Here is a 27,328-nt window from a genome sequence, read left to right on the forward strand (position 1 = left end):
GAGATGCAGGAACTAGAACTGCAAAACAAAGACAATTGGGATTTCCCCATGCGCAAAAATGGTTAGAAGAGGCAAATAAATGAGCTATAAAAGAAAAACAGTGCCAGGAAAAAGAAAAAAATAAATCAAAAGGGATCACTGGTGCCAACTGGAAAAGTAGCTTTATTTTTAGATAAGGAGGGTGAGCATACAGTTTGTGCGGTACAAAGGCAGGCAACTGCCCCACCGTATGGGGAAATAGCTGCTGCTGTACCGGCGGAACCTCCTCAATATCAGTCTGAAGATGTGGGATCTGTACAGCAGGGTGGGTTATTGGCTGCTCAAGGAAACGTTGTGACCCCTCCAATTTACCCGCAAATTCCCGTAGTACCCAAGGTTGCTTTGCAACAGGTAGACCAACCTATGCAGTTAAGGTCGGGACCAGCAGGGCAAGGACGTTGGGCCATTAAACTTTCTGACCACAGCCCTTCCCTTAATACAAGTTGCAAACCCACAAGCAAGGGGATGTTGGACAATATCGTCCCTGGTCTAGAGAGGATATAAAACGAGCTACGGATGGTATTCCTCATCCCAAGGTTAATTTTCAAAAGTTTTCTGAGGACATAGTTGGTATGCGTTTAAGTTATCATCTAAATGGTATAGAAGTAGAACAAGTAGTGCGACAAATCCTGGGTCCAGATCGGCACTTAGTTTGTGGTACTTGGACATGTAAGGCAGATGACGGCACTATAGTAAAGCATAATTCTGGGGTTTTAGACACGTGAGTCACTGATCTGTTGAAGAGAATTTCTGATAAGTGGCGTCCAAGAGCAGATTGGACACTAATAAATCAGTGCATCCAAAATGATGCTGAATCTGTAGATCACTATATTGCAAGATTGACAGAAGTGTTCAATAACCATTGTGGAATGATGATTCCGCAGGATCAGACTACTGATAGTCCGTACGAACAGCAATTGAAAAACGCTTTTCTTAAAGTTTGTAAGGCTCCGATAAATAGTTTTATAACTAAGCATATGGTTGATCACAGAACATGTAGACTGCAACCTTTGTTTGAATATGCACGGCATGCTGAGTGACATTTCAATTTAAAAAAGAAAAAGAAAGTACAAGTGTTAGCAGTAGGGGATGATGGTGGTATATTTTTGGCACAGGACCAAAGGGGGAAAGGGCGCCGTGGTGGTGTACAAAAACGTGGGGTCCCAAAATGGGACTCGTCGTATAAACAGGGTGGACATTCAGAGGAATATTTTAAATGCGGTAGACGTGGGCACTTTGCTGCCGACTGCGAAGAGTGGCAACAATCCCCCACAGCTTACGAACAAGGGCTCCGCATGACTATATAATAGTAAAGGAAGGTGCCAAATTCATTACTGTGATTATTGTAGAGAAGAAGAAAGCGAGAATGATTGTGATGATGATGAGGCAGACACTCTCTGCGATGAATGTCAGGATACCCAGGAAATTAAGGAAGGGCGAGATTGTGACTGTGAAGTCATAAACCTGGCACATTTGGGTATTGCTATGCATCTGGATCAAAAACCCATGATAGTTTTTGGTTGAGGGACAGAAAGTGGAGATTTTATGTGATTCAGGTGCATCGCGTACACTTTTGGGTCCAGCAGTTCTACCCCCGAACTGCGAAACAGATGAGTTTGTCCTTGTGAAATCGGCAAACGGGAAAATGTATAAGGAACCACTGTCTCATCCTCTATTGTTCACAGATCCGCAAACAAACCAAATTGTTAGGTGTAGGGTAATTATATCGAAGGTTTGTCCAGTTAATTTGCTGGGAAGAGATTTGATGCATTTGTTTGGAATAGCGGCAATTCCCACACCTAAAGGCATTGAGGCGAAAAGGTTAGCGGATGGCTTGGTGGTACAAGGAGTACAAGACTTGTTTTACTGGTATAGCCAGGACTTGATTTCAAACAGTCCGGGGAGGGTTGATACAGATTTGATCAACCTAGCTTTAAGTAAATCTAGGAGTGGGTCAACGCAGGTTGCGGCGCACTTGCATTGTACTATGTACTACAGACAGGCCCCTGGTCCGGATAAAGAATTTGAAAAATAATTCTTTAGGCACAAATGTGCAAGGATAATTTTAAATTATATGTTTTGGGATAAGCAAGGTAACACAGTAGTGACCTGTACTTTGACCAAGGAAATGAGTTCTTTATATCGCTCAGGTTATAGCCCACATATTTCAATTGCAAAAGCGGTGGGGACACATTGGGTAGATTTGGCGAAAAAGGTAACAAATTGGGACACATTGTCCGAAAGTCAGTTGAAGGATCAACAAATCCAGGTACAAAGATTAAATTGGGTGACTTGGGCACAACCAAGTGTGCACCTCAGGGATGACAAAACAGAAATGGCATCCAAATGCACAAACAGTAGCAAAGCTTTTGACTACAGAAATAATTCCCCGATTTGGCCTACCAAGACGCATTTACAGTGATAATGGGTCTCATTTTGTTAACCAGATTTTTATTTTATTTATTTAACATTTGTTGACCGGGAATGTCTGACTAGGTTCCACAGAGCCTGTTTTCAGCAGAGGCCCGGGGAGAAACGCTCCAGATGCATGTCTTTGGATTGTGGGAGGAAACCGGAGTACCCAGAAGAAACCCACGCGAACACAGGGAGAACATGCAAACTCCACACAGAAGGCACCCCAGCCGAGAATCGAACCGGAGAACCCCTTGCTGTGAGGCGACAACATTAACCGCTGCACCACTGTGCCGCCCTTGTTCAGAAATTGGGTCAAGTGTTTCAAATTGATCTCAAAAATCATTGTGCTTACCATCCCTAATCAGCTTGACTGGTGGAAAGACACAACGGTGTCTTGAAGAGTAAGCTTCGCAACGTAATGGCAGAAACACATAGGTCATGGACTGCGTGCCTTCCATTGGCACGCCTGTACATGCGAATCTCACCTTCCTACAAAGGACTTACACCATTTGAACCTTTGTTTGGGAGACCATATTACGCCCCGCAGTGGCAAGGATTGTTGCCAGCGGAACCTGAGGGGGGTGAGGATCTAGCGGATTATATGAAGAAGCTGCTAAATGTCAAATCTCTTGTAACCAAGGACTCCTTTGTAGATTCCAGAAATGAAACCTTGTTAAGCGTGGCACCCGGGGACTGGGTGTGGATCCGAATTGTGAAGAGAAAGAATTGGTCATCCCCCAGGTGGGAAGTCCCATACCAAGTACTTATCTCGACACCTACGGCTGTAAAGATCGCTGAGAGGACTTTGTGGATTCATATCACCCACTGTAAAAAAAAAACTCAAGGCTCTTCCTTCTGCCATTGATATTGGTCAAACTCCACCGGACCTCTGAGCACAAAGTCTGGCTACAAAGAGGGATTAGCCCAATAGGGGTTAGTTAGTCTCAAACCCAGTGAAGAAACCAACGGCACGAGGTAGTCCTTAGGGAGGATGGCCATGTTTAACTGATACTTGAACTGTCACATGATGATGATTTTGGTGGCGAAAGTAAATATGTCCATACGAGAAGGAACAGTTGCAAGAGAAAAAGGAATGGTGGTGCTGCAAGTGCAAACAGGTGTTACTACTGTGTTTAAGGTGAAACTTTGTGAAGGAATTTTGGACCGTTCTAAATGGAACAATAATAATTTCTTGACTTGTGCAAAATACTTGTGCAATAGAGACTGTACGTCCTGGTCAAGTGTTTGGTGGTCAACAGATGTGAATGGATGGGAAAAAAGTGGTGCAGTGATACCAGAGAAAGATAAAAGCAGGCAACAAAGAATAAAAATTGCGCATTTCCAAGGTACCGGAGTAGTTACTATAACCATTGTGTCGCCACAAGAAAGTGATTCAGGAGTTTATGGAATCGGAGTGTCTCTTCCAACTAGAACTGATCCTTTGGGGACCCTCCAACTTAAAGTACAAAGCCTTAAGAATGCTACAAATAAAGCAGATTTTGCCTTCACAAAAGAAGAACAATTGTTACTCGAGACTGGATTCGTACACCATAATGAATGGTTATCTTGGGTTAGATATAGTACCCGAGAAGCACATCGTGAGAACTGTATTTCTTGTGCTGAAGGTAAACGGCAATTAGCAACAGTCCCATTGATGCAAGATGAAGGTAACAAAACTGAAGATAAATGCAAGGATGAAACTCAGCGTTTTCCGGTCATAAGCAAAGTTGAGAAACCGCCTGCAGCGATTTCCTATCCAGGTTCGTATATGTGCATTTCCAGAGATGGCAAAGGGAAAAATTATGGCAATATGGGACAGAACTATTGCAATGTTACTGTGAATGGCAATGGGAATCCATTTCTGGAGAACCAAACTCATAGTTTAGCAGAAGTATGGTGGTTATGTGGAGACAACAAACTCGGATCAAGGCTTACGATTCCCTGGAAGGGAACTTGTGCACTTGTAAAGTTAATTCTGCCATTCTACATTTTCCCAGTTCCAGCAAGCAATTTCATAAGAGAACTTGAAATAAAGCCGAAGTGGTTGAGTAGGAGAAAGAGAGGCACCAAAGCAATCTTTCGATAACGGTGTCTACATCGATAGCATTGGCGTACCAAGAGGCGTACCTGATGAATACAAAGCAATAAACCAAATAGCAGCTGGTTTTACAGCAATCTTTGGATTCAACCTAATAAGAATGTGGACTGGATCAACTACATTTACTATAACCAGCAGCGTTTTGTGAACTATACCAAAGATGCATTGAAAGGAATTGCTGAACAACTGGAGGCCACTTCGCTGGTGGCATGGCAGAATCGAATTGCGTTGGATATGCTCCTGGCCAAAGAAGGAGGAGTTTGCAAGATGTTTGGGACTTTCTGTTGCACATGTATTCCAAACAACACTGCGCCTGATGGAAGTATCACTCGAGCTTTGAAAGGTTTGGAGATGTTATCCAAAGAATTGGCAGAGAACTCTGGGGTAAATAATCCCTTTACAGATTTTCTACAAGCGTGGTTTGGAAAATGGAGTCATCTCATCAGCAGTTTCCTGGTGTCCGTTGGAGTCGCTGTGGCTATCGTGGTGGTATGTGGTGGTTGTTGTATACCCTGTATCAGAGGTCTTCTACAAAGACTGGTTGATACTGCTGTTACAAATACTATGTACCAGCAATTGCAACAGACTGGCGAAAGTGAATACACTGAAATGTGACTCTCTGCAAATGTTTTTGATGTTTAAAAATTTGTCTTGCCAATGAAGTGTAATGTATGCAAAGAAAAACTTAGTTTTTACCATATATTGCTGAAATAAAAGACAGAAGTGTTTTCAGGGGGGAAATGTTAAGAGAAAAAGTTTTAAAAACATACTGTTTGTCTTTTTCCTGTTCTTGCAAAGTGAACATGTTATTTGTTGGGATATGCCTATCAAAGATGGGCCTCATCTGTGAACAAAATGCAGCATTGCTTATGAACCTGAATATCTGTTTTCTGCATTTCAGAATAAAGAGATTTGGTTATAGCTCAGTGAAGCCTGGGATAAGGATGCACGGCCGAGTAAGAGTTAATTTACTAGGGCAGGCTGTGTGTCCTGGAAAATTTGAGATACCGTTGTTGAATTAAACATTTTGTACTTGAACATTCTGTACTAGCTGTGGGTTTGAGGTAATTTGTGATGAACATGTTTTTCCTATATGTTTTTCATAGCCAACTGTCAACGGTCAGAAATGTAACAAAAAGTTGTTTTGCTTGCAGTATAAAAGTTGATGTCAGTAAACAAATTGATCAGATCAGTCCAGACCGGACATCTTGGCCAACATGCTGTGTAATCTGGTTAGCTGCTAATAAAGGAAAATTCATCGCCTGAGGCAGATGCGACTCGTTTGAATTTTTTTCTTCTGACAGCAGTACTACAGTGTCATCATTTCAGCTATATGTGGTGTTGTAATGGAGCTTTTCTCCCCAGGCCTGTACTGAAAAGGGGGTCCAATTTCCCAGTCTGACTTTCCTGATAAACAAATGCAAGCAAACAAACCTACCTGCATGTGTATGGAATGTGGGAGAAAACCAGAACCCCTGGCTGTAAAAACCTGTTTTGAAAGCAGGGAGGACTTAGACTTGACACCCAATTTACCTCAACTGGGAACCAAGCAGGAGAACCAGCAAGGGAACCAGGTGCTGTCAGGCAGCAATGGTAAACACTGCACTTCTGTGCAACCCCCTTTTTGATTGGGGTGCTATAAAACTGTCTCTGTTAGAACCGCAGGAGCATGAGATGCTGCTCTGCATGTGTAGTACAGCTAGTACTACTTAAAATGCTTTCTTATAAGGTAATCAATTTTCTGGAAGGAAAACTGCGAAGCTTCCAAATAAAATGGTAAAACAGGCAATGCATTATTTGTTTTAATTCCTACTGTATCAGGTTGGAACACTATGCAATTCAGGCAGGATGTTACTTAAATCAGTAATTGATCATACATGCATTATACAGAGCTTAATTGCTTGTTTAACCTGTTAATGTTGGATGGATAACTAAACAGCAACATCAGTGTTTAAAATAGTTCGATGAAACCTTGAAATTAATTGAATGAGATCTTAGTATAACTAGAATTTAATGCATGCATCCCAAAACATTATTTGAATATGAGAAGAGGTATATATCTTGGAGAAGAGTGCTTGAAAATAAGGCGTGTAGATACATGCAGTTCTGCTTTTTAAAATAAGAAAAGCAGCTGCTTAGAAATTTCCCTGAAATAAGCTTCTTTAAAAACATTTATTTGAAGAGTGCTGTATCACTGTAAATATCTGTTTTGATTACTCAAGGTATGTGTGAAGTAGTTGAGTTACAGGTTTGGAATCCCAAGAATGAGTGCTAATGCCGCCATGAAGCTTGATGACCTTTGTCACTGAATTATTTCAGTATACCATGAGAATCCTGTCTAAAGATTCTAGTGTGATAGTCTTGGTGCAGAGCTGTCTTAATCCTGCACCTATGTGTACTGTAAGAACAGTTCAAAAACCCCTATGGGAGCAATTTAGAGTTTACCATATGTAAGCCCTGGTTATAATACTTTGACCAAACCACTTGTTTAAAGCCTTTTTAAAGGCAGTAATACTATCTGATCATCTAATAAACATAGGCAGATTATTCTGCAGCCACCCCTACCCTAAAGTGGAAGTATAGACACATACCGAGATCTATGTTTTGCCAGGTTTTGATGACATTTATTTTATTTCTAGTTGTAGAACAGTGTCTCAAAAACTAACATCCAGAGTGGCACAAAGTCTCATCATTTTTGTACTTAAATGGCAAGATTAGGTCTCCTGTTATTAACTGTACACAACAGAGAAGATATTTAATTTCTGTAGTTTGCCGTATAATGAAGATTCCTAAACCCTGCCAACATTGCTTCAATCGCTTAATCTGTATAGAGCTACAGATGCAAAATAATGCACAATACTCATACTCAGTTGTAAGCCTTACTGATAATAAATGTAAAGGAAGAGCTAGAATTGAGTGACTAGAAAAGCATTGCCTGATGTCATTCAAGATGCTGTAACATCTAGTAAGCACAGTAAAAGATGCTTATTGAATTTTAAATTTATCATCTACAACTCTTAAATATTTTACAGACTCCACCACCAAAAACAAATCTGACCACCTAGGGAGTACAAGTATCTAGAGTTATGTTTTCTAAAATGCCTAACAGGATATTTCTTGATATTAAACAGCATTCCTGACAAGTTGGTCCATTTAACAAGAAGATCTAAGTAATTCCGCAAACTCCTGTGGTGAGTTAGATTTGAGGTAATGCCCCCAAAGTTCATATTATCTGCAAACTGACTAACCCAAATTTTATGTGATTCTGGAAAATGTGTCATCGACTCCAAAGAAAATGAGCCCAATTACTGAACCCTGAGGCGCACCATCAACAAATACTTTTTGAATCTAAAATGACATCTCGACTTTCACCATAAACCTTTAGTATGTTAACCAGCTATCGGCCCAGTCAGCTATGCAAGAGTTGTTTTTGATATCATACCTATGTCAGAGTTGAAGAGGATGGACAAAGGTTACCCAGATTTGGGCAATGGAACTTCATTTATCATGTTATGAGACACAGTAGACAGTGTAAATGTATTATCGCTGTAATTCAGTAAGTGTGTGATATAGTTGCAGATTAGTTATTCCTGACTGGGTTAGAATCTAATAATCCAGGTGTGTTTTGAAAGTCAGGCAATTTTGTGCCTACTAATTAGTGTAGAAAATGCCCTATTTCTAAGTATGTTGATGTTGCTTTCTTTTCTGGTTAGTCATAAGTTAACAGCACATTCCAAACCTGCTACACCTGCCCCCCCCCTCCTAATCTTATTTGTTTGTTCCTCCATCCTGACTAGCTAATGACTGCTGCTGGTGAGAGCAAGAGATGAACAGGAGACCTCATCTGTGGGGACTCGGATATTCTTGTATGCCCTCCCTCATGTCTAAACTCCTACTGGGCACCGAATGCCACACATGACCAGCTAGGTTGAGGCTGGGTGGGGGCATATTTTGATACCATGCTTCTCTCTGACTAAAACATTACATGCTATAACTAATCAGGAGTATAAAACATTACTCCTGATTAGTTATAGCATGTAAAGTGCAGGGGGGTTATATTCTTCCATATTTCACTGTTTCATTGCTGCAAGCCTACTTCAAAAAAACTCAGCCCCAGAATGGGTGAGATGGCCTCCATCCACTCACCTCTTACATCTCTCTTGGCACCTAAGACTGGTACTTGAACCCAGACCACCAGGGCTACAGTTACAGCTTAATCATTCTGTGCTACAGAACAGGCATGGCTGTAAGTGATTTACCTACTTCAGTAATTCATACTTAAGTTATAGTGGTGTGATATCTTTATGCTATTCTTAAGAATATGCTCTATATCTTTAATCTGGTAGACAATGCATTATGGCAGTTATGTATGCTGTACTGAGTACTGTGCCTTTCTGTTTGGAACTTGTAGGAAAAGTATTACATTTTTGTTCTTTGGAGTGGGGACTGGGACTGACTCATTTTGACTCCTATTTGTCTAAATCCCTTCCATTGTCTTCTCACCTGATCTCCTTTGCTTCACCACCATTCAGAATTCCTGTCAGGTTTTGTACTTTTGCTTTATTAGTATGACTCACTCCTTAGAGTGGTGACCTTTGATTTTTTTTCATTGCCTCCATAGCCCCTATTACAGTACAGCTCCTTCTTTCTGCTTCCCTGAGACATTATTTTGACAAGTTCTTATTGTTGTACTTTGTGTTATATGCCTTATCTGTTTGTTTTTCTTTTGTACTTCATGTGAGAAACTTCTTTTATTTAACTGTGTTTTGAGGCTTGGGCAGATATAACTTCCTCTCCACTTCCTTCTACCTCATGTTAGTATCCTTATTTTGAAGGAGCCTTCTTGAGCAACCAATTATCTTCTAACCTTGGTATAAATTTGTTAAAGTATGTTAATATTTACAACTACATTTTGAAATCTAACTTGACTTGCAGTACTGTTAAAAAGAGATTGTTGTGATGATAGTCAAATCCTTATTCCTTTGTCATTTGTAAGCAGGTTCATCATGTGGAACACCAACTTCAGTCATCATTCCATCTTCTCCATTTATGCAGAAGCTTGGCTATGGAACTGGTGTCAATGTTTACCTCATGAAACGGTTAGTTAAAATAAGCTGAAAAAAGTCCTTTGGTGGTGGTGTAAATGTTGAGAAAAAGTTTTAAAAACATACTGTTATTTGTCTTTTTCCTGTTCTTGCAAAGTGAACATGTTATTTGTTGGGATATGCCTATCAAAGATAGGCCTCATCTGTGAACAAAATGCAGCATTGCTTATGAACCTGAAAGATATCTGTTTTCTGCATATCAGAATAAAGAGATTTGGTTATAGCTCAGTGAAGCCTGGGATAAGGACGCACGGCCGAGTAATAGTTAATTTACTGGGGCAGGCTGTGTGCCCTGGAAAATTTGAGCTACCGTTGTTGAATTCAACATTTTGTACTTCTTGAGCATTCTGTACTAGCTGTGGGTTTGAGGTAATTTGAATAAACATGTTTATCCTATATGTTTTTCATAGCCAACTGTCAACGGTCAGAAATGTAACAAAAAGTTGTTTTGCTTGCAGTATAAAAGTTGATGTCAGTAAACAAGTTGATCAGATCAGTCCAGACCCGGACATCTTGGCCAACATGCTGTGTAATCTGGTTAACTGCTAATAAAGGAAAATTCATCGCCTGAGGCAGATGTGACTCGTTTCAAATTTTTTTTTGTGACATTTTGGTCCTTCGGACCGGAAACCTCTACAAAGATACGGATCAGAACGACAGAGAGACCGAAAAACCTGTGCAGGTGAGGGTTTCTCATCTAAGATTCCCTCGACTGAAAGCCCTCCAACTGATTTTTCGTTGAAAGGAGGCCGGCCGCTCTCTGATCCCTATCTGAGGGACGGTTACTGAACGAAAAGCCCTGTAAAATAATTTTGATACATTCCTAAATACCTGGAAAAAAAAAAAAAGGAAGGTAAAGTAAGAAATCTAAGGGAAACATGGGTTCGAGTTGCTGCAAGTGTGAGTGTGATGCCTGTTTAAATGTTGATGCTAAGTATATGAAAGGTTTAAACAAAAATAATGTTAAATTTTTGAAAAAGTGGAAGTAGAGATATGATTTTGATGGTACACTGAATAAGAATGCCTGTGCAAAATTGGTTAGAGATTTGAAAAGAGATGCGGGAACTAGAACAAAAGAACAAAGACAACTGGGATTTCCCAAAGCACAAAAATGGTTAGAAGAGGCAAATAAACGAGCTATGAAAGAAAAACAGTGCCAGGAAAAAGAAAAAATAAATCAAAAGGGATCACTGGTGCCAAGTGGAAAAGTAGCTTTATTTTGGGATAAGGAGGATGAGCATACAGTTTGTGCGGTACAAAGGCAGGCAACTGCCCCACCGTATGGGGAAATTGCTGCTGCTGTACCGGCGGAACCTCCTCAATATCAGTCTGAAGATGTGGGATCTGTACAGCAGGCTGGGTTATTGGCTGCTCAAGGAAACATTGTGACCGCTCCAATTTACCCACAAATTCCCGTAGTACCCAAGGTTGCTTTGCAACACGTAGACCAACCTATGCAGTTAAGGTTGGGACCAGCAGGGCAAGGACGTTGGGCCATTAAACTTTCTGACCACTCAGCAGCCCTTCCCTTAATACAAGTTGCAAACCCACAAGCAGGGGATGTTGGACAAGAGCCAACTATTTTAGTTTATCGTCCCTGGGCTAGAGAGGATATAAAACGAGCTACGGATGGTATTCCTCATCCCAAGGTTAATTTTCAAAAGTTTTCTGAGGACATAGTTGGTATGCGTTTACGTTATTATCTAAATGGTTTAGAAGTAGAACAAGTAGTGCGACAAATCATGGGTCAAGATTGGCACTTAGTTTGTGGTACTTGGACATGTAAGGCAGATGACGGCACTACATTAAAGCATAATTCTGGGTTGTTAGACATGCGAGTCACTGATCTGTTGAAGAGAATTTCTGATAAGTGGCGTCCAAGAGCAGATTGGACAGTAATAATTCAGTGCATCCAAAATGATGCTGAATCTGTAGATCACTATATTGTAAGATTGACAGAAGTGTTCAATAACCATTGTGGAATGATGATTCCGCAGGATCAGACTACTGATAGTCCGTGCGAACAGCAATTGAAAAACGCTTTTCTTAAAGGTTGTAAGGCTCCGATAAATAGTTTTATAACTAAGCATATGGTTGATCACAGAACATGTAGACTGCAACCTTTGTTTGAATATGCACGGCATGCTGAGCGACATTTCAATTTAAAAAAGAAAAAGAAAGTACAAGTGTTAGCAGTAGGGGATGATGGTGGTATATTTTTGGTACAGGACTAAAGGGGGCAAGGGCGCCGTGGTGGCGTACAAAGACGTGGGGGCCTGAAATGGGACACGTCTTATAAACAGGGTGGACATTCAGAGGAATATGAGGGGAGGTTAAAACGTGGAGAATGTTTTAAATGCGGTAGACGTGGGCACTTTGCTGCTGACTGCAAAGAGTGGCAACATCCCCCACAGCTTACAAACAAGGGCTCCGCATGACTATATGATAGTAAAGGAAGGCGCCAAATTCATTATTGTGATTATTATAGAGAAGAAGAAAGCGAGAATGATTGTGATGATGATGAGGCAGACACTCTCTCTGCGATGAATGTCAGGACACCCAGGAAATTAAGGAAGGGCAGGATTGTGACTGTGAAGTCATAAACCTGGCACATTTGGGTATTGCTATGCATCTGGATCAAAAACCCATGATAGAGTTTTTGGTTGAGGGACAGAAAGTGGAGTTTTTATGTGATTCAGGTGCATCGCGTACACTTTTGGGTCCAGCAGTTCTACCCCCGAACTGCGAAATAGATGAGTTTGTCCTTGTGAAATCGGCAAACGGGAAAATGTATAAGGAACCACTGTCTCATCCTCTATTGTTCACAGATCCGCAAACAAACCAAACTGTTAGGTGTAGGATAATTATACCAAAAGTTTGTCCAGTTAATTTGCTGGGAAGAGATTTGATGCATTTGTTTGGAATAGCGGCAATTCCCACACCTAAAGGCATTGAGGTGAAAAGGTTAGCAGATGGCTTGGTGGTACAAGGAGTACAAGACTTGTTTTACTGGTATAGCCAGGACTTGATTTCAAACGGGCCGGGGAGGGTTGATACAGATTTGATCAACCTATCTTTAAGTAAATCTAGGAGTGGGTCACCGCAGGTTGCGGCGCACTTACATTGTACTATGTACTACAGACAGGCCCTTGGTCCGGATAAAGAATTTGAAAAAGAATTCTTTAGGCACAAATGTGCAAGGATAATTTTGAATTATATGTTTTGGGATAAGCAAGGTAATACAGTAGTGAGCTGTACTTTGACCAAGGAAATTAGTTCTTTATATCGCTCAGGTTATAGCCCACATATTTCAGTTACTAAAGCGGTGGGGACACATTGGGTAGATTTGGCGAAAAAGGTAACAAATTGGGACACAATGTCTGAAAGTCAGTTGAAGGATCAACAGATCCAGGTACAAAGATTAAATTGGGTGACTTGGGCACAACCAAGTGTGCACCTCAGGGATGACAAAACAGAAATGGCATGGCAAATCCTCTTAACTCAAGAGGAAGATAGTGCGTTAAGTGCCTTACCTGTAGATTTATGGTCAAAAGGTAAAGGGGATGTAGGACTGATGAAAACAGCAGGTGAAGTTTGTATAACTCCAAAGTCAGGTTTTAGACCTCGTAAGCACCAATACCCGCTAAGTAACAAGCAGAGGAAGGAATTAAGCCAGTCATTGAGCAGCTAAAACAGGTAGTAATTCTTGTTGAATGCCCAGATTCACTCTGCAATACTCAGTTGTTTCCTGTAAAGAAACTGGATGGGTCATGGAGGTTGGTTCAGGATTTACAAGCAGTTAATTCGGCTGTGATCCCAAGAGCACCGGTGGTCCCTGACCCCCCTATACATTACTTAATAATTTATTACCTCAGCACAGATATTTTTCTGTCATAGATATAAGCAATGCTTTTTTCTCAATACCACTACATAAGGAGAGTAGATTTTGGTTTGCATTCACTTATCAAGGTAAAAGATACACCTACACCAGATTGCCACAGCGCTATTGTGAGAGTCCGACAATATTCGCACAAGAATGGCTGCGAATTTAGCTCAGTTTGTTCCCCCAGAGAGAAGCCAGGTTCTGTTGTATGTAGATGATATTTTGTTGGCCTCACCTACGCAGGAAAGTTGTAGAAAGGATACCCTTGCCCTTCTTAGTTTTTAGCTGAGCAAGGACATAAGGTAAATAAAGAAAAGTTACAATTGTGGAAAGCATAAGTAAAGTACTTGGGTTATTTAATTTCGCAGGCAGATAGACAATTGGAGAACAAAAGAAAACAAGCAATTCTTGAGGCGCCTATGCCTAAGCGGGAGATGATGTCCTTTTTAGGTGTGACTAATTTTTGTAGAAGTTGGATCCCTAACTATGCTGAGGAAGTAGGGCCATTGACCGCACTGATCTATGATACTCCCATGGCGGCTAAGAATAATATACAGTGGACAAATAAGGCAATACAGGCATTTATTAGAATTAAGCAATTGATAGCAGGATCCTCTTTTGGGTTTTCCGAACTATTCTAAGCAGTTTGTACAAATGGCTGATTGTAAGGGAGGATATATGACTTCGGTTCTGGTACAAGTACATGGGGATAAACAGAGGCCGATAGCTTTCTACTCCTCCAGATTAGATCCTGTTGCAAGGGCATTGCTGCATTGTGTTCAAGCTGTAGTGGCGGCCGCCATGGCAGTACAAGCCTCAGCATCATTAGTTTTGTTTAACCCATTACAATTGCGGGTTCCACATTCAGTAGTTACTATACTTTTGCAAGATAAGATAACCTTTTTATCTCCTAGTCGACATTTGTCGTGTATGACAATGCTGCTGTCACAGCCTCATATGACCATAGAAAGACTGACTACTCTTAATCCGGCGACACTTTTGCCGACTCCAGAAGAAGGTACTCCACACGTTTGTTTAGAGAGCATTCATGACAAAGTACTTCCCCGACCAGATTTAACGGATATTCCGTTGATAGATTCTGGTCTCGTTTTGTTTGCAGACGGATCAGCAAAGAAAGACACTGTAGGAAAAACACTAGTAGGGTATGCTGTCACCACAGAAACTGAAGTTTTGGAGGCAAAAGGATAGTCAAACATTTATTCTGCACAGGCAGCTGAGTTGGTGGCTTTGACTCGAGCTTGTACCTTAGGGGAGGGTAAAAAAGTGACAATTTATACAGATAAGTCAATATGCTTTCTCCACTGTACATGTTTTCGCTCAACTATGGAAGAATAGGGGAATGGTTACTGCGACAGGCAAACCAATAAATCACAGAGATTTAATTTTACACTTGTTAGATGCAGTGCAACTACCACTTCAGATAGCGATATGTAAACTTTCTGCACATACCAACAGAAAAGATCCTGTCTCCAGGGGAAATGCCCTTGCTGATATGGCTGCAAAAAAGGCAGCTCAAGAAAATGATTTGCTTTTACATGATAATGATTTGGAGCCCGGACACCTCTTAGAGACACTAAAAGTAATACAAACATTGACGACACAGAAGGAAAAATGTCGTTGGGTAAAATATGGTATCACTCAACAGAGTGGGTTGTATAGGGAATCAGATGGCAACATGGTATGACCCTCAAACCTTTTTAGGTATGCAGCATTGGTTAGCCATGGACCTGCCCATGTAGGAGTACAGACGATGATTCAAATAGTGTCCAAGGTGTTTTGGTGTAAAGGGTTTTCAACTTATGCAAAGCAATTCTGTTTATCTTGTTTATTATGTGCAAAGTATCATGCTCAGGGGGGAGTTAAGAAGTCTCAGCAGGCATTCCCTACCCCTCCGTATCCATTCCATACACTCTGTATGGACTTTATTGAATTGACACCCTCAGAGGGAAAAAGGTTCTGTTTGGTCATTATTAATGCTTTTTCTAAATGGGTAGAAGCTTTTCCAGTGAAGCATCCGAATGCACAAACAGTAGCAAAGCTTTTGACTACAGAAATAATTCCCCGATTTGGCCTACCAAGACGCATTTGCAGTGATAATGGGTCTCATTTTGTTAACCAGATTATTCAGAAATTGGGTCAAGTGTTTCAAATTGATCTCAAAAATCATTGTGCTTACCATCCCCAATCAGCTGGACTGGTGGAAAGATACAACGGTGTCTTTTGAAGAGTAAGCTCCGCAAACCAATGGCAGAAACACATAGGTCATGGACTGCGTGCCTTCCGTTGGCACTCCTGTACATGTGAATCTCACCTTCCTACAAAGGACTTACACCATTTGAACTTTTGTTTGGGAGACCATATTACGTCCCGCAGTGGCAAGGATTGTTGCCAGCGGAAAGTGAGGGGGGTGAGGATCTAGCAGATATATGAAGAAGCTGCTAAATGTCAAATCTCTTGTAACCAAGGACTCCTTTGCAGATTCCAGAAATGAAACCTTGTTAAGCGTGGCACTCGGGGACTGGGTGTGGATCCGAATTGTGAAGAGAAAGAATTGGTCATCCCCCAGGTGGGAAGGCCCATACCAAGTACTTATCTCGACAACTACGGCTGTAAAGATCGCTGAGAGGACTTCGTGGATTCATATCACCCACTGTAAAAAAACTCAAGGCTCTTCCTTCTGCCATTGATATTGGTTAAACTCCACCGGACCTCTGAGCGCAAAGTCTGGCTACAAAGGGGGATTAGCCCAGTAGGGGTTAGTTCGTCTCAAACACAGTGAAGAAACCAACGGCGCGAGGTAGTCCTTAGGGAGGATGGCCATGTTCAACTGGTACTTGAACTGTCACATGATGATGAGTTTGGTGGCGAAAGTAAATATGTCCATACGAGAAGGAACAGTTGCAAGAGAAAAAGGAATGGTGGTCCTGCAAGTGCAAACAGGTGTTACTACTGCGTTTAAGGTGAAACTTTGTGAAGGAATTTTGGACTGTTCTAAATGGAACAATAATAATTTCTTGACTCGTGCAAAATACTTGTGCAATAGAGACTGTATGTCCTGGTCAAGTATTTGGTGGTCAGCAGATGTGAATGGATGGGAAACAAGTGGTGCAGTGATACCAGAGAAAGATAAAAGCAGGCAACAAAGAATAAAAATTGTGCATTTCCAAGGTACCGGAGTAGTTACCATAACCATTGTGTCACCACAAGAAAGTGATTCAGGAGTTTATGGAATCGGAGTGTCTCTTCCAACTAGAACTGATCCTTTGGGGACCCTCCAACTTAAAGTACAAAGCCTTAAGAATGCTACAAATAAAGCAGATTTTGCCTTCACAAAAGAAGAACAATTGTTACTAGAGACTGGGATTCGTACACCATAATGAATGGTTATCTTGGGTTAGATATAGTACCCGAGAAGCACATCGTGAGAACTGTATTTCTTGTGCTGAAGATAAACAGCAATTAGCAACAGTCCCATTGATGCAAGATGAAGGTAACCTAATGTGTCTGTTGAAATTATTCAACAAAACTGAAGATAAATGCAAAGATGAAACTCAGCGTTTTCCGGTCATAAGCAAAGTTGAGAAACCGCCTGCAGCGATTTCCTATCCAGGTTCGTATATGTGCATTTCCAGAGATGGCACAGGAAAAATTATGGCAATATGGGACAGAACTATTGCATTGTTACTGTGAATGGCAACGGGAATCCAATTCTGGAGAACCAAACTCATAGTTTAAGCAGACGTATGGTGGTTATGTGGAGACAACAAACTCGGATCAAGGCTTACGATTCCCTGGAAGGGAACTTGTGCACTTGTAAAGTTAATTCTGCCATTCTACATTTTCCCAGTTCCAGCAAGCAATTTCGTAAGAGAACTTGAAATAAAGCCGAAGTGGTTGAGTAGGAGAAAAAGAGAGGCACCGAAGCAATCTTTCAATAACTGTGTGTACATCGATAGCATTGGCGTACCAAGAGGCATACCTGATGAATACAAAACAATAAACCAAATAGCAGCTAGTTTTACATCCATCTTTGTCTGGATTCAACCTAATAAGAATGTGGACTGGATTAACTACATTTACTATAACCAGCAGAGTTTTGTGAACTATACCAAAGATGCATTGAAAGGAATTGCTGAACAACTGGAGGCCACTTCACAGGTGGCATGGCAGAATCGAATTGCGTTGGATATGCTCCTGGCCAAAGGAGGAGGAGTTTGCAAGATGTTTGGGACTTTCTGTTGTACATATATTCCAAACAACACTGCGCCTGATGGAAGTATCACTCAAGCTTTGAAAGGTTTGGAGATGTTATCCGAAGAATTGGCAGAGAACTCTGGGGTAAATAATCCCTTTACAGATTTTCTACAAGTGTGGTTTGGAAAATGGAGTCATCTCATCAGCAGTTTCCTGGTGTCCGTTGGAGTCGCTGTGGCTATCGTGGTGGTATGTGGTGGTTGTTGTATAACCCTGTATCAGAGGTCTTCTACAAAGACTGGTTGATACTGCTGTTACGAAGACGATGTACCAGCAATTGCAACAGACTGGTGAAAGTGAATACATTGAAACGTGACTCTTTGCAAATGTTTTTGAAGTTTAAAAATTTGTCTTGCCGATGAAGTAATGTATGCAAAGAAAAACTTTTTACCATATATTGCTGAAATAAAAGACAAAAGTGTTTTCAGGGGGGAAATGTTAAGAGAAAAAGTTTTAAAAACTTACTGTTTTGTCTTTTTGCTGTTCTTGCAAAGTGAACATGTTATTTGTTGGGATATGCCTATCAAAGATGGGCCTCATCTGTGAACAAAATGCAGCATTGCTTATGAACCTGAAAGATATCTGTTTTCTGCATTTCAGAATAATGAGATTTGGTTATAGCTCAGTGAAGCCTGGGATAAGGATGCACGGCCGAGTAAGAGTTAATTTACTGGGGCAGGCTGTGTGTCCTGGAAAATTTGAACTACCATTGTTGAATTGAACATTTTGTACTTCTTGAGCATTCTGTACTAGCTGTGGGTTTGAGGTAATTTGTGATAAACATGTTTATCCTATATGTTTTTCATAGCCAACTGTCAACGGTCAGAAATGTAGCAAAAAGTTGTTTTGCTTGCAGTATAAAAGTTGATGTCAGTAAACAAGTTGATCAGATCAGAGGAGATTAGATCAGTCCAGACCAGACATCTTGGCCAACATGCTGTGTAATCTGGTTAACTGCTAATAAAGGAAAATTCATCGCCTGAGGCAGGTGTGACTCGTTTGAATTTTTTCTTCTGGCAGTAAAATACATGCATCTTTTATTTTATTTTAAATATTTACACCAGTATCTCAGTATGTATATGTAGTACATCTGAATGTTCTCTCTATGACTGTGCAGCTGTGAAAAAATTATGCTTCTACAGTGTTGTAGTTGTCCATTGAAATTTGATAAAACTTGAACTAAAATATGCTGAAGCACTGCAAATCTTTTTGAGAACTTTGCTCATGTGGATAGGTTTTCTCAACATTGAGACTTAAAAAAACATTTTATCATATTAGTTAGTAAAAGTGCCCTTCATTTTACTAATTGTAGGTCTGTGGTGTGATATTAGACAAGATTATTATATTCATACACTTAACATTTATAGAGCTTATAGATCTCAGTTGTGTTTTCTCTTAACTATGGATCAGTGTGAGGCAAACACCAAGACAAGACTATATGTGATGATTTCCAAAAGAGACATAAGCATCAGACCAGGGGTAAATGTCCAATTACCCATCCATTGGTCCAAATTGCAGGTAGGTAGAGTTAAGGAGGAACTCTGCTTCACATAGATTGGGAGCCTGTTCCAGAAGATGGGAAATTCTTGAGAAACATATCTGTCTCTCCAACAGGTCCTGTTTATGGCTCAACCAAAATTTAGGTCTTTTGGTATAGTAGTTCTGATGCTGTTGGTTTTGCATATGTTCAAAATGATCATCAAAATGGAAGTCTGTGTGATGCAGAGTAAAGAAGCAGGGCTTTGAGACAATCACCGCATGACATTGTGTTTACTCCCTGTATCCTTTTTGTAAGGAACCTATGTGGATGTTCCAGTTGTTGCACCTGTCTGGTCAGGTACATACCCAAGGGAGCATTATACTCTGATGGGTTTGATGAGGACAGAGTACATTGGTATTGTGATCTCTCTGGACCTAGATGCCATGGCCTTAATTGTAAGTTGAGCAACATAGAATGATTTTTCTTACTACCCTGGACACATGTTAGTCGAAGGCTGGGTTTGCTGTCTACATGATTTAATTGAACTATTTAATTGTTTCATTGAATATTGCATCTGTCTCTCTCTAATTATTTATTTTTCCATTTAATTTTTTGTAGAATACTGTGGTCTCTCTTTCTGTCTCTGCAATTAGTGGGGGCTATTGTGTTTCACTTCATTGATATTCAGTGTAAAAACTCTCATAGGTTGGTACTAGGCTATCAGCCCTAGGGCCTATACAAGCCTAGCCATAACAATTCCCTGGCTATTTCTTCTCACACTATTTACTTCCCTGGACCCCTGTCTAGCTGGGCGACTGACGTGATCCCCGGGGTGAATTTCCTTTCTTCCATCCAATCATCAAGGTTCCTTTTGAAGAGGACCAAAGAGGCGCTGTGCTTGACATGTATGGGCAGTCTATTCCAGAGTCTGGGGAGTCTCTCTCTGGGTCAGGAACCTATCCCTCCAGCATGTTTTGTTTATTGTGATGACAAGATTTAGATCCCTGGAGCGTGTGGCTCTGAGGGATTGAGATTTCTTTAAGTGTAGCATGTCCAACAGCTCTGGGTTTGACATGGCCTTGTATGTTAAGCAGAGATCGCCTCAGAGTAGTTGATATGCGACTGAGTATAGCTGGAGTTTTTTAAGGCGGTCAGCATAGGGCATCTGCTTTAGGCCTGTGATTCTTTTAATGAGATATTTCTGCGGCCTTTCCAGTTGTTAAAGATGTCTTAAGAGGTACATACCAAATGGGGCGTTGTATTCTATAATGGGTCTAATGAGGGATGAGTGCAGTGGGACAATGACCTCCTTTTTTCTGGATGAAAAGCCCTTGGTGATGAGGTGTGCCACATAGAAGGATTTCCTGACTGTTGTGGCGATGTGGTTATTGAAGGTGAGACCACTGTCCACATGTGTCCCTAAGTCTCTTATCACACTTTCGGTGTTTTCTGTACTGCCACCTATGTGATAATTCATGGCTACATGTTTTTTCCCAAAGGGGATAAGTATACATTTCTTGGCATTGAGCTTGAGCCCATGGCTCTGGCACCAAGCATCTGTTTCTGTAAGGCCATTTTGTAGAGTATCCACATCATTTGGGGATTCAGTAATAGCTCCCAGTTTTCAGTCATCTGTGAACTTTGTTAGCCAGAGTCCCTTAGTGTTGGCCTGTACTTCAGAGAAGTAGATGCCAAACAAAGAGAGGTCCCAGGACTGAACCCTGAGGTACTCCACTTGTCTGAAGATGGATTTGGAGTCCGCTACTTTTACGTGTGGGTTCTGTCAGTAAGCCAGTTGGCAACCCATCGAGTGACTTGGGGATTAATGCCCAGCTTAGTAAGTTTATCTATGATTCCAGAGTGGGGGATGGTGTCAAGGCCTTGGTGAGGTCCAGATAGGCTGTGTGGACTGCCCTACCCTTGTCCACGGCTCTGGAGACTGATCCGAAGAAGTCAATAATGTTCAGGAGACAAGATTGGCCCTTCACAAACCAAAACTGGGTGGGGTCCAGTGTTTTAAGGTTGCCAATTTTTATAAGTTCAGTGATAATATGTTCCATGGCCTTGAAGATCAGACTCGTCAGACTGATGGAGCAGTAGTTCCCAGGATCCAATGTGGATCCCCCCTTGTGGAGTGGGATAACTGTAGCTGTGCGCCACTCAGTGGGCACGAAGCCTGAGGTGAGGGTATGATTAAACATGACACTTAGGTGAGGTGCCAGTTCATTTTGTAGTTCATGTAGTACACAGCCCGGGATGTCATTAGGTCCCATGGATCCTGAATTCTTAGCTTTGGAGAGTGCGTTTTTTACCTGTGTGGCTGTTATTACCAGAATTTGGCAATCTTCCAGTATTGAGATGGGCTATTTAGGGGGTGAAGGGGATTGAAGTTGGCACTGAATTGATCTGCCAAGTCCTTGGGATCAGAATATTTAATGCCATTCTGTTGTAGCTCAGAGCAGATCTGAAAAATTGCCATTTAGATTCTTGACATTGTTATAGAATGCCTTGTGGTTGTCTTTGGAATCTTTGGCAATTTTATTTTCGTAACTAGCTTTGGAGGATTTTATGAGGGATCTCAGCTTCTTACTGAGGCTGGTAAGGGAGTTTTTTGCATCCTGGGATTTTCCTCTTTTCTGCAACAGGTTTTTCCTTTTGTTGTAAAGTTTGTTTATGGCAGGAGACCACCAGATTGGCTTCCTTTTTTTGGAGGAGAGCATCTTGGTTCTATTTGGGATGGCACGATTCATGCCTGAGTGGATGTGCTCGTACAGTGCCTTAGTGTAGGACTCCGCAGTCGAACTTTCAGTTCCCATCTGCATGGGTGTCATGAAGTTTGTAACTTCTGACTTGAGGTATCATGACGTTGGCCTTGGAGAAGTGTTTTATGGAGGTTTCCTTACTGAGGGGTGGGGGTGGGATGTGGATATTAAGGGTGATTAGCTTATGGTCTGACTTGACCAATGAGGGGGTGACCATAGGTGTGGAGCATCGATTTCCCATGTTGGTAATGACCAGGTCTAGGATATTGGAGCCCCTGGTGTGACTATGGATTAGTTGATCCAGGGCATTGTAATTTACGATTTCCAAGAACCGTTGGGCAAAGGTGTTGGTGCATGAGTAGTAGTTCCCAGTTAATGGCAGGGTAGTTGAAATCACCCAGTGTTAGGGTGTTTGGCTGTGTATTAATATTTTCCAGTATGATTAAAAAGGTGTAGTGAGAATCTTGAGGCATGGTGGGGGATCTGTAGCAAGCTGCAATTTGGATTTCAGTCTTATCTAGTGTTAGTTGCACCTGGAGAATTTCAGACACTAATCTGGTGGTGTGAATATCCTTGACGAATATGGACACTCCTCCACCATTAGTGTTTCGATCCTAGTTTGGTAGCCTAAAAGTGTGGTAAGAGTTGTAACCTGGTATTGCAGGGGTGCTCTCTGGAGCCTTGAACCAGGTCTCAGTTACTGCACAGATATCGATGTTCTCCATTTTAAAGAGTGCATTTTGAGGTTTAGACTTCAAGCATTGAGTAGCATTACCTTCAGATTTTGCATGCTTGTACCTGTTACGGTGGTGGTTTTGTCCTTTGAACTTTGCCTAAAAAAGGCACTATAGGGGTGGCAAGAGCCTTGGCCAGTAACCTGAATCCCAGGGGCGACAGGTGCAGACCATCTCTGGCAAAGCATTGTGGTCTGTCGATCATGTCGTGTCAGGCAGACAGATACTGGATCGCCTTTGAATGACAACAGAAGCTTAGCCAACTCTCTAGAGGTTTTCTCTGTATTTAAAAGTGAGTCACATATCTTTGAATTTATTACTGCTGAATACTGGAGTTGTTTGGCTTCTGCTACATACCTACAATCAACTGCATTACTAGCTGAGTTAAGTACAAACTTGCAGTGTTAAAGATTGTACTGCATTTTATTTTTCTGTCTGTTTAATTGTTTTATTGAATATTGTGTCTGTCTCTCTCTCTAGTTAGTTATTTTTCTATTTAATTGTTTCATAGACTACTGTGGTTTCTCTCTCTCTGCAATAAGAGATGCACTTATCTAGTCAAACTGGAGGTAAAGCTCTCTCCAACCAAGACTGAACATGACAGACAAGAGGAGAAGGTAAAAACTTGCACCACACCCCACTCGTCACACAGTCCCACTAAACCTATACCACCAAAATCCACAAACAGAAAGACAAAAACATTCGCGGAGGCTCTCAATAATTATCTGCTCAAGCAACAGAGACCTCCAAAGCAGAAACGCAAGCAACCTCCACCCCTCAACACAACCCAAATGACACATAGCCCACAGACTCGGTGTGCCACTCAACCACAGCCCATAAGTCAAAACAATGTACCCAACACACTAGTCATAGGCGACTCTGTAGTCAAGCACACTGATGTCCCACTCCCTAGGCTAAACAAGGAGAAGGTTACTGTCAGCTGCCTGTCAGGTGCCAGGATCCGCCACATAACCCACGCACTCAGGTCACTCCATAGCAAGTACAAATATGACCGTCATTGTCCATGTTGGTGTGAATGACCTGAGACGTACCTCCCTGGAGTACATGAAAAGAGACATGGAAGAGCTCTCCGATCTTGTAGCCCAGGCAGGTATGACCCTAGCCCTGAGTAACATCCTGCCATCGCCCAGAATAATACCGCAGTACAAGGACAAAAATGATTGACTTCAACAATTAGCTAAGCTTCTGATGTCATTCCAAGGGGATCCAGTATCTGTCTGCCTGGGATGACATGGTCGACAGGCCACAATGCTTTGCCAGAGATGGCCTGCATCTGTCACCCCTGGGATTCTGGATACTGGCTAAGGCTCTTCCTGCCCCTATAGTGCCTTTTTTAGGCAAGGTTCAAATGACAAATTCACCACCGTAACAGGAACAGGCAAGCAAAAACTGAGGGTAATGCTACTCAATGCTAGAAGTCTAAACCTCAAAATGCACTCCTCAAGGGGCTCCTTAAAATGGAGAACATTGATATCTGTGCAGTGACTGAGACCTGGTTCAAGGCTCCAGAGAGCACCCCTGCATTACCGGGTTGTAACTCATACCAAACTTTTCGGCCACCTAACCTAGACTGGAACAGCAAAGGCGGAGGTGTGTCCATATTCATTAAGGATAGCCACACCTCCAGGCTAGTTGCTCAGCATAATGCATCCGTGGTTATCCAAGTGCAACTAACTCTGGGCAAAACTGCATTCCAAATTGTAGCTTGCTACAGATCCCCCACCATGCCCCAGGATTCCCACTCCTCTTTTTTCGTGATATACTGGAAAATAGCAGGGTTCAACCAAACACTCTAATAATGGACGATTTCAACTACCCCACCATTAACTGGGAAAACTACTCGTGTACCTTCACTCATTGCTTTCTGGAATTCATAAATTCCAATGTCCTGGATCAACTTATCCACACCCCCACTAAGGGGTAACAGTATCCTATACCTAGTCGTTACCGACATGAGTGACAGGTGTTCCACACCTGAAGTCAACTCCTCATTGTTCAGATCCGAGCATAAGCTAATCACCCTAGATATCCACATCCTGCCCCCATTAAGGAAATCTCGGTAAAACATTTCTCCAAAGCCAACTTCATGCTTCTTAAAACAGAAGTGGCAAACTTCATGACACCATGCAGATGGGACAGTACAGTTATGACTGCTGAATCCTACACAGATGCACTCTATAAGCACTTACACGAGTGCATGGATTATCCCAAACAGAACCAAGACTCTATCCTTCAAAAAAGGAAGCCAATCTGGTGTTCCCCTGCCCTAAACAAACTACAACAGAAGGAAGAAACTGTTGCAAAAGAGAGTAAAATCCCATGAGTGGAGGAGTTCCCTGGTCAACCTCAGTAAGAAGCTGAGATCCCTTATAAGGTTCTCCAAAGCTAGCTACGAAAATAAAATTGCCACTGATTCTAGGGACAACCACAAGGCATTCTATATAGCTATGTCAAGAATCTCAATGGCAACACCCAGATCTGCTCTAAGTTGCAGCACAACGGCATGAAAATTATAGAACCAACTGATATTGCCAACGTCCTGGCAGATAGATTCAGTGCTAACTTTACCAACCCCCCACCCCCTAAAGGGCCCATATCTATTCAGGAAGAATGCAGAATCCCTGTAATCACAACTACGCAGGTAAAAGCTGCACTTTCTAAAGCCAAAAACACAGCATCCATGGGACCGGACAACATCCCAGGCTGCATTTTACACGAACTTCAGAACGAACTGGCTCCCCACGTAAGCACCATGTTCTGTCAGTCTCACATCAGGCTTTGCGCCCACTGAATAGCGCACAGCAACAGTTATCCCACTCCACAAAGGGGGAGCCACCACTGATCCCGGGAACTATCGCCCGATTAGCCTGATGAGCCCGGTCTGTAAGATTATGGAATGTATCATCATGGAACTCGTTAACAAAGACATTAGTAACCTCCAAACTCTGGACCCCACCCAGTTCGGGTTTGTGAAAGGCAGATCATGCCTTCTAAACCTGATCGACTTTTTTGAGGCAGTCACCAAAGCTGTAGACAAGGGTAAGGTGGTTCACACAGCCTATCCTGACCTCGCCAAGGCTTTCGACACCGTCCCCCATTCTGGAATTATAGGTAAACTAGATATAAATCCCTATGACTCAAGATGGGTTGCCAATTGGCTCACTGTCAGAGCCCACACTGTAAAAGTTGCAGACTCCAAATCTAACTTCAAACCAGTGACAAGTGGAGTACCACAGGATTTCAGTCCTGGGACCTCTCCTGTTTGGTATCTACTTCTGTGAAGTACAGGCTAACACAAAAGGTCTTTGACTAACGAAGGTCGCAGATTACTGCAAACTAGGAGCTATAGTTGAGTCCCTGAATGATGTGGACGTGCTGCAAAAGGGCCTCACTGAGACAGATGCCTGGTGTCAGAGCCATGGTCTCAAGTGCATTGTCATCCCCTTTGGTAGAAACTCTGTACCCATGAACTACCACATAGGTGGCAGTCTACTTAACGCCGAATGTGTGATGAGACCTGGGGACCCAGGAGGATAGTAGTCACTCCTTTGATAATCACATTCTTTCCATGGCTTTGCAAATAAGACTAGTCAGACTAATGGGTCTGTAGTTTCCAGGATCTGTTGAAAGGCCCTCCCTTATTAAGGGGGCTGGCTGTCAACAGCCCTCCATTCTTGTGGCTGAACGTCTATTTTAAGACCCTAGTTAAATAGTGACTCCTAGGGTCTTGATAAGTCATATTTTACACTGCTCAGGAGGCATTCTAGATTTTATTGGGGCCCATTGAGGCTGTATTCTTGGCTTTGGCTAGCGCAGCCAGTACATGTTCACTAGTTACAGTTGCAGGGGATATGTTTTTTGCCTGCTAACAGGTTCGCTATATCACCGGGATCTGTGAATGTTGCACCATTAACCATCAGTTCAGCACATTGCCAAGTGTTGTCCTTGAAGTTTCTGACCGAGCTGAAGATGGTCTTATGGTTATCTTTCACCTAGGAGGCTATCTTAACCTCCCATTTGGCTTTGTTTGACCTAATTAGCCCTCTTAGTTGCCTGTTCAGTTAGATGAGAGTTTTTATCTTGATAGGAATTGCCTTTCCTGATTTTTTGCCACTAGGGTATTTTGTTTTTGGGGCTAGATCAGACCTTACTTCTGGTAGGTGCAGGTGCCTACATGCAACCATTGACATGATTGTAGAGTTTGAGAGCAGCTCAGTGTAGGATGCTATGTTCTTGGGATTTGGAGTGGCATTGAATTTTGACAAACCATCACTTAAAAGGTAGTTTGCCTTGGAATAGTTCCTAACTGTTACTGGTGTTATGCAATTGATTTTGATTTCAATGGAGGCAGCATTATGGCCAGACCTTACTAGGGAGGACAAGACATTGGTGGTGATGCAGTGTTTCATAGGTTTCATAGGTTCATACTAGGCTATCTGCCCTAGGGCATTTATAAGCCTAGCCAGAGTGTGTGTGGCTTTCACCACCCCTTAGGATGAGAATACTATACCCATTA

General features: G+C 41.9%; 1 protein-coding gene across 5 annotated transcripts in view; it reads left to right on the top strand.

Moving 5' to 3' along the window:
• Positions 1–27,328, top strand: part of PBK (PDZ binding kinase) — a 1,262,077-nt gene that overhangs the window by 364,174 nt on the left and 870,575 nt on the right. For 3 of the 5 annotated variants that reach the window (XM_044062673.1, XM_044062676.1, XM_044062675.1), the window contains one exon: positions 9,549–9,651. In XM_044062673.1, the coding sequence (XP_043918608.1) occupies positions 9,549–9,651 (103 nt within the window). The remainder of the gene's footprint in view (positions 1–9,548; positions 9,652–27,328) is intronic. The other 2 variants (XM_044062674.1, XM_044062677.1) reach the window with 1 other exon arrangement.

The sequence above is a fragment of the Protopterus annectens genome, chromosome 2.part1 (assembly GCF_019279795.1).
Source record: "Protopterus annectens isolate FY-2018-M chromosome 2.part1, PAN1.0, whole genome shotgun sequence".
In the NCBI taxonomy this organism is placed as follows: Eukaryota; Metazoa; Chordata; order Ceratodontiformes; family Protopteridae; genus Protopterus; species Protopterus annectens.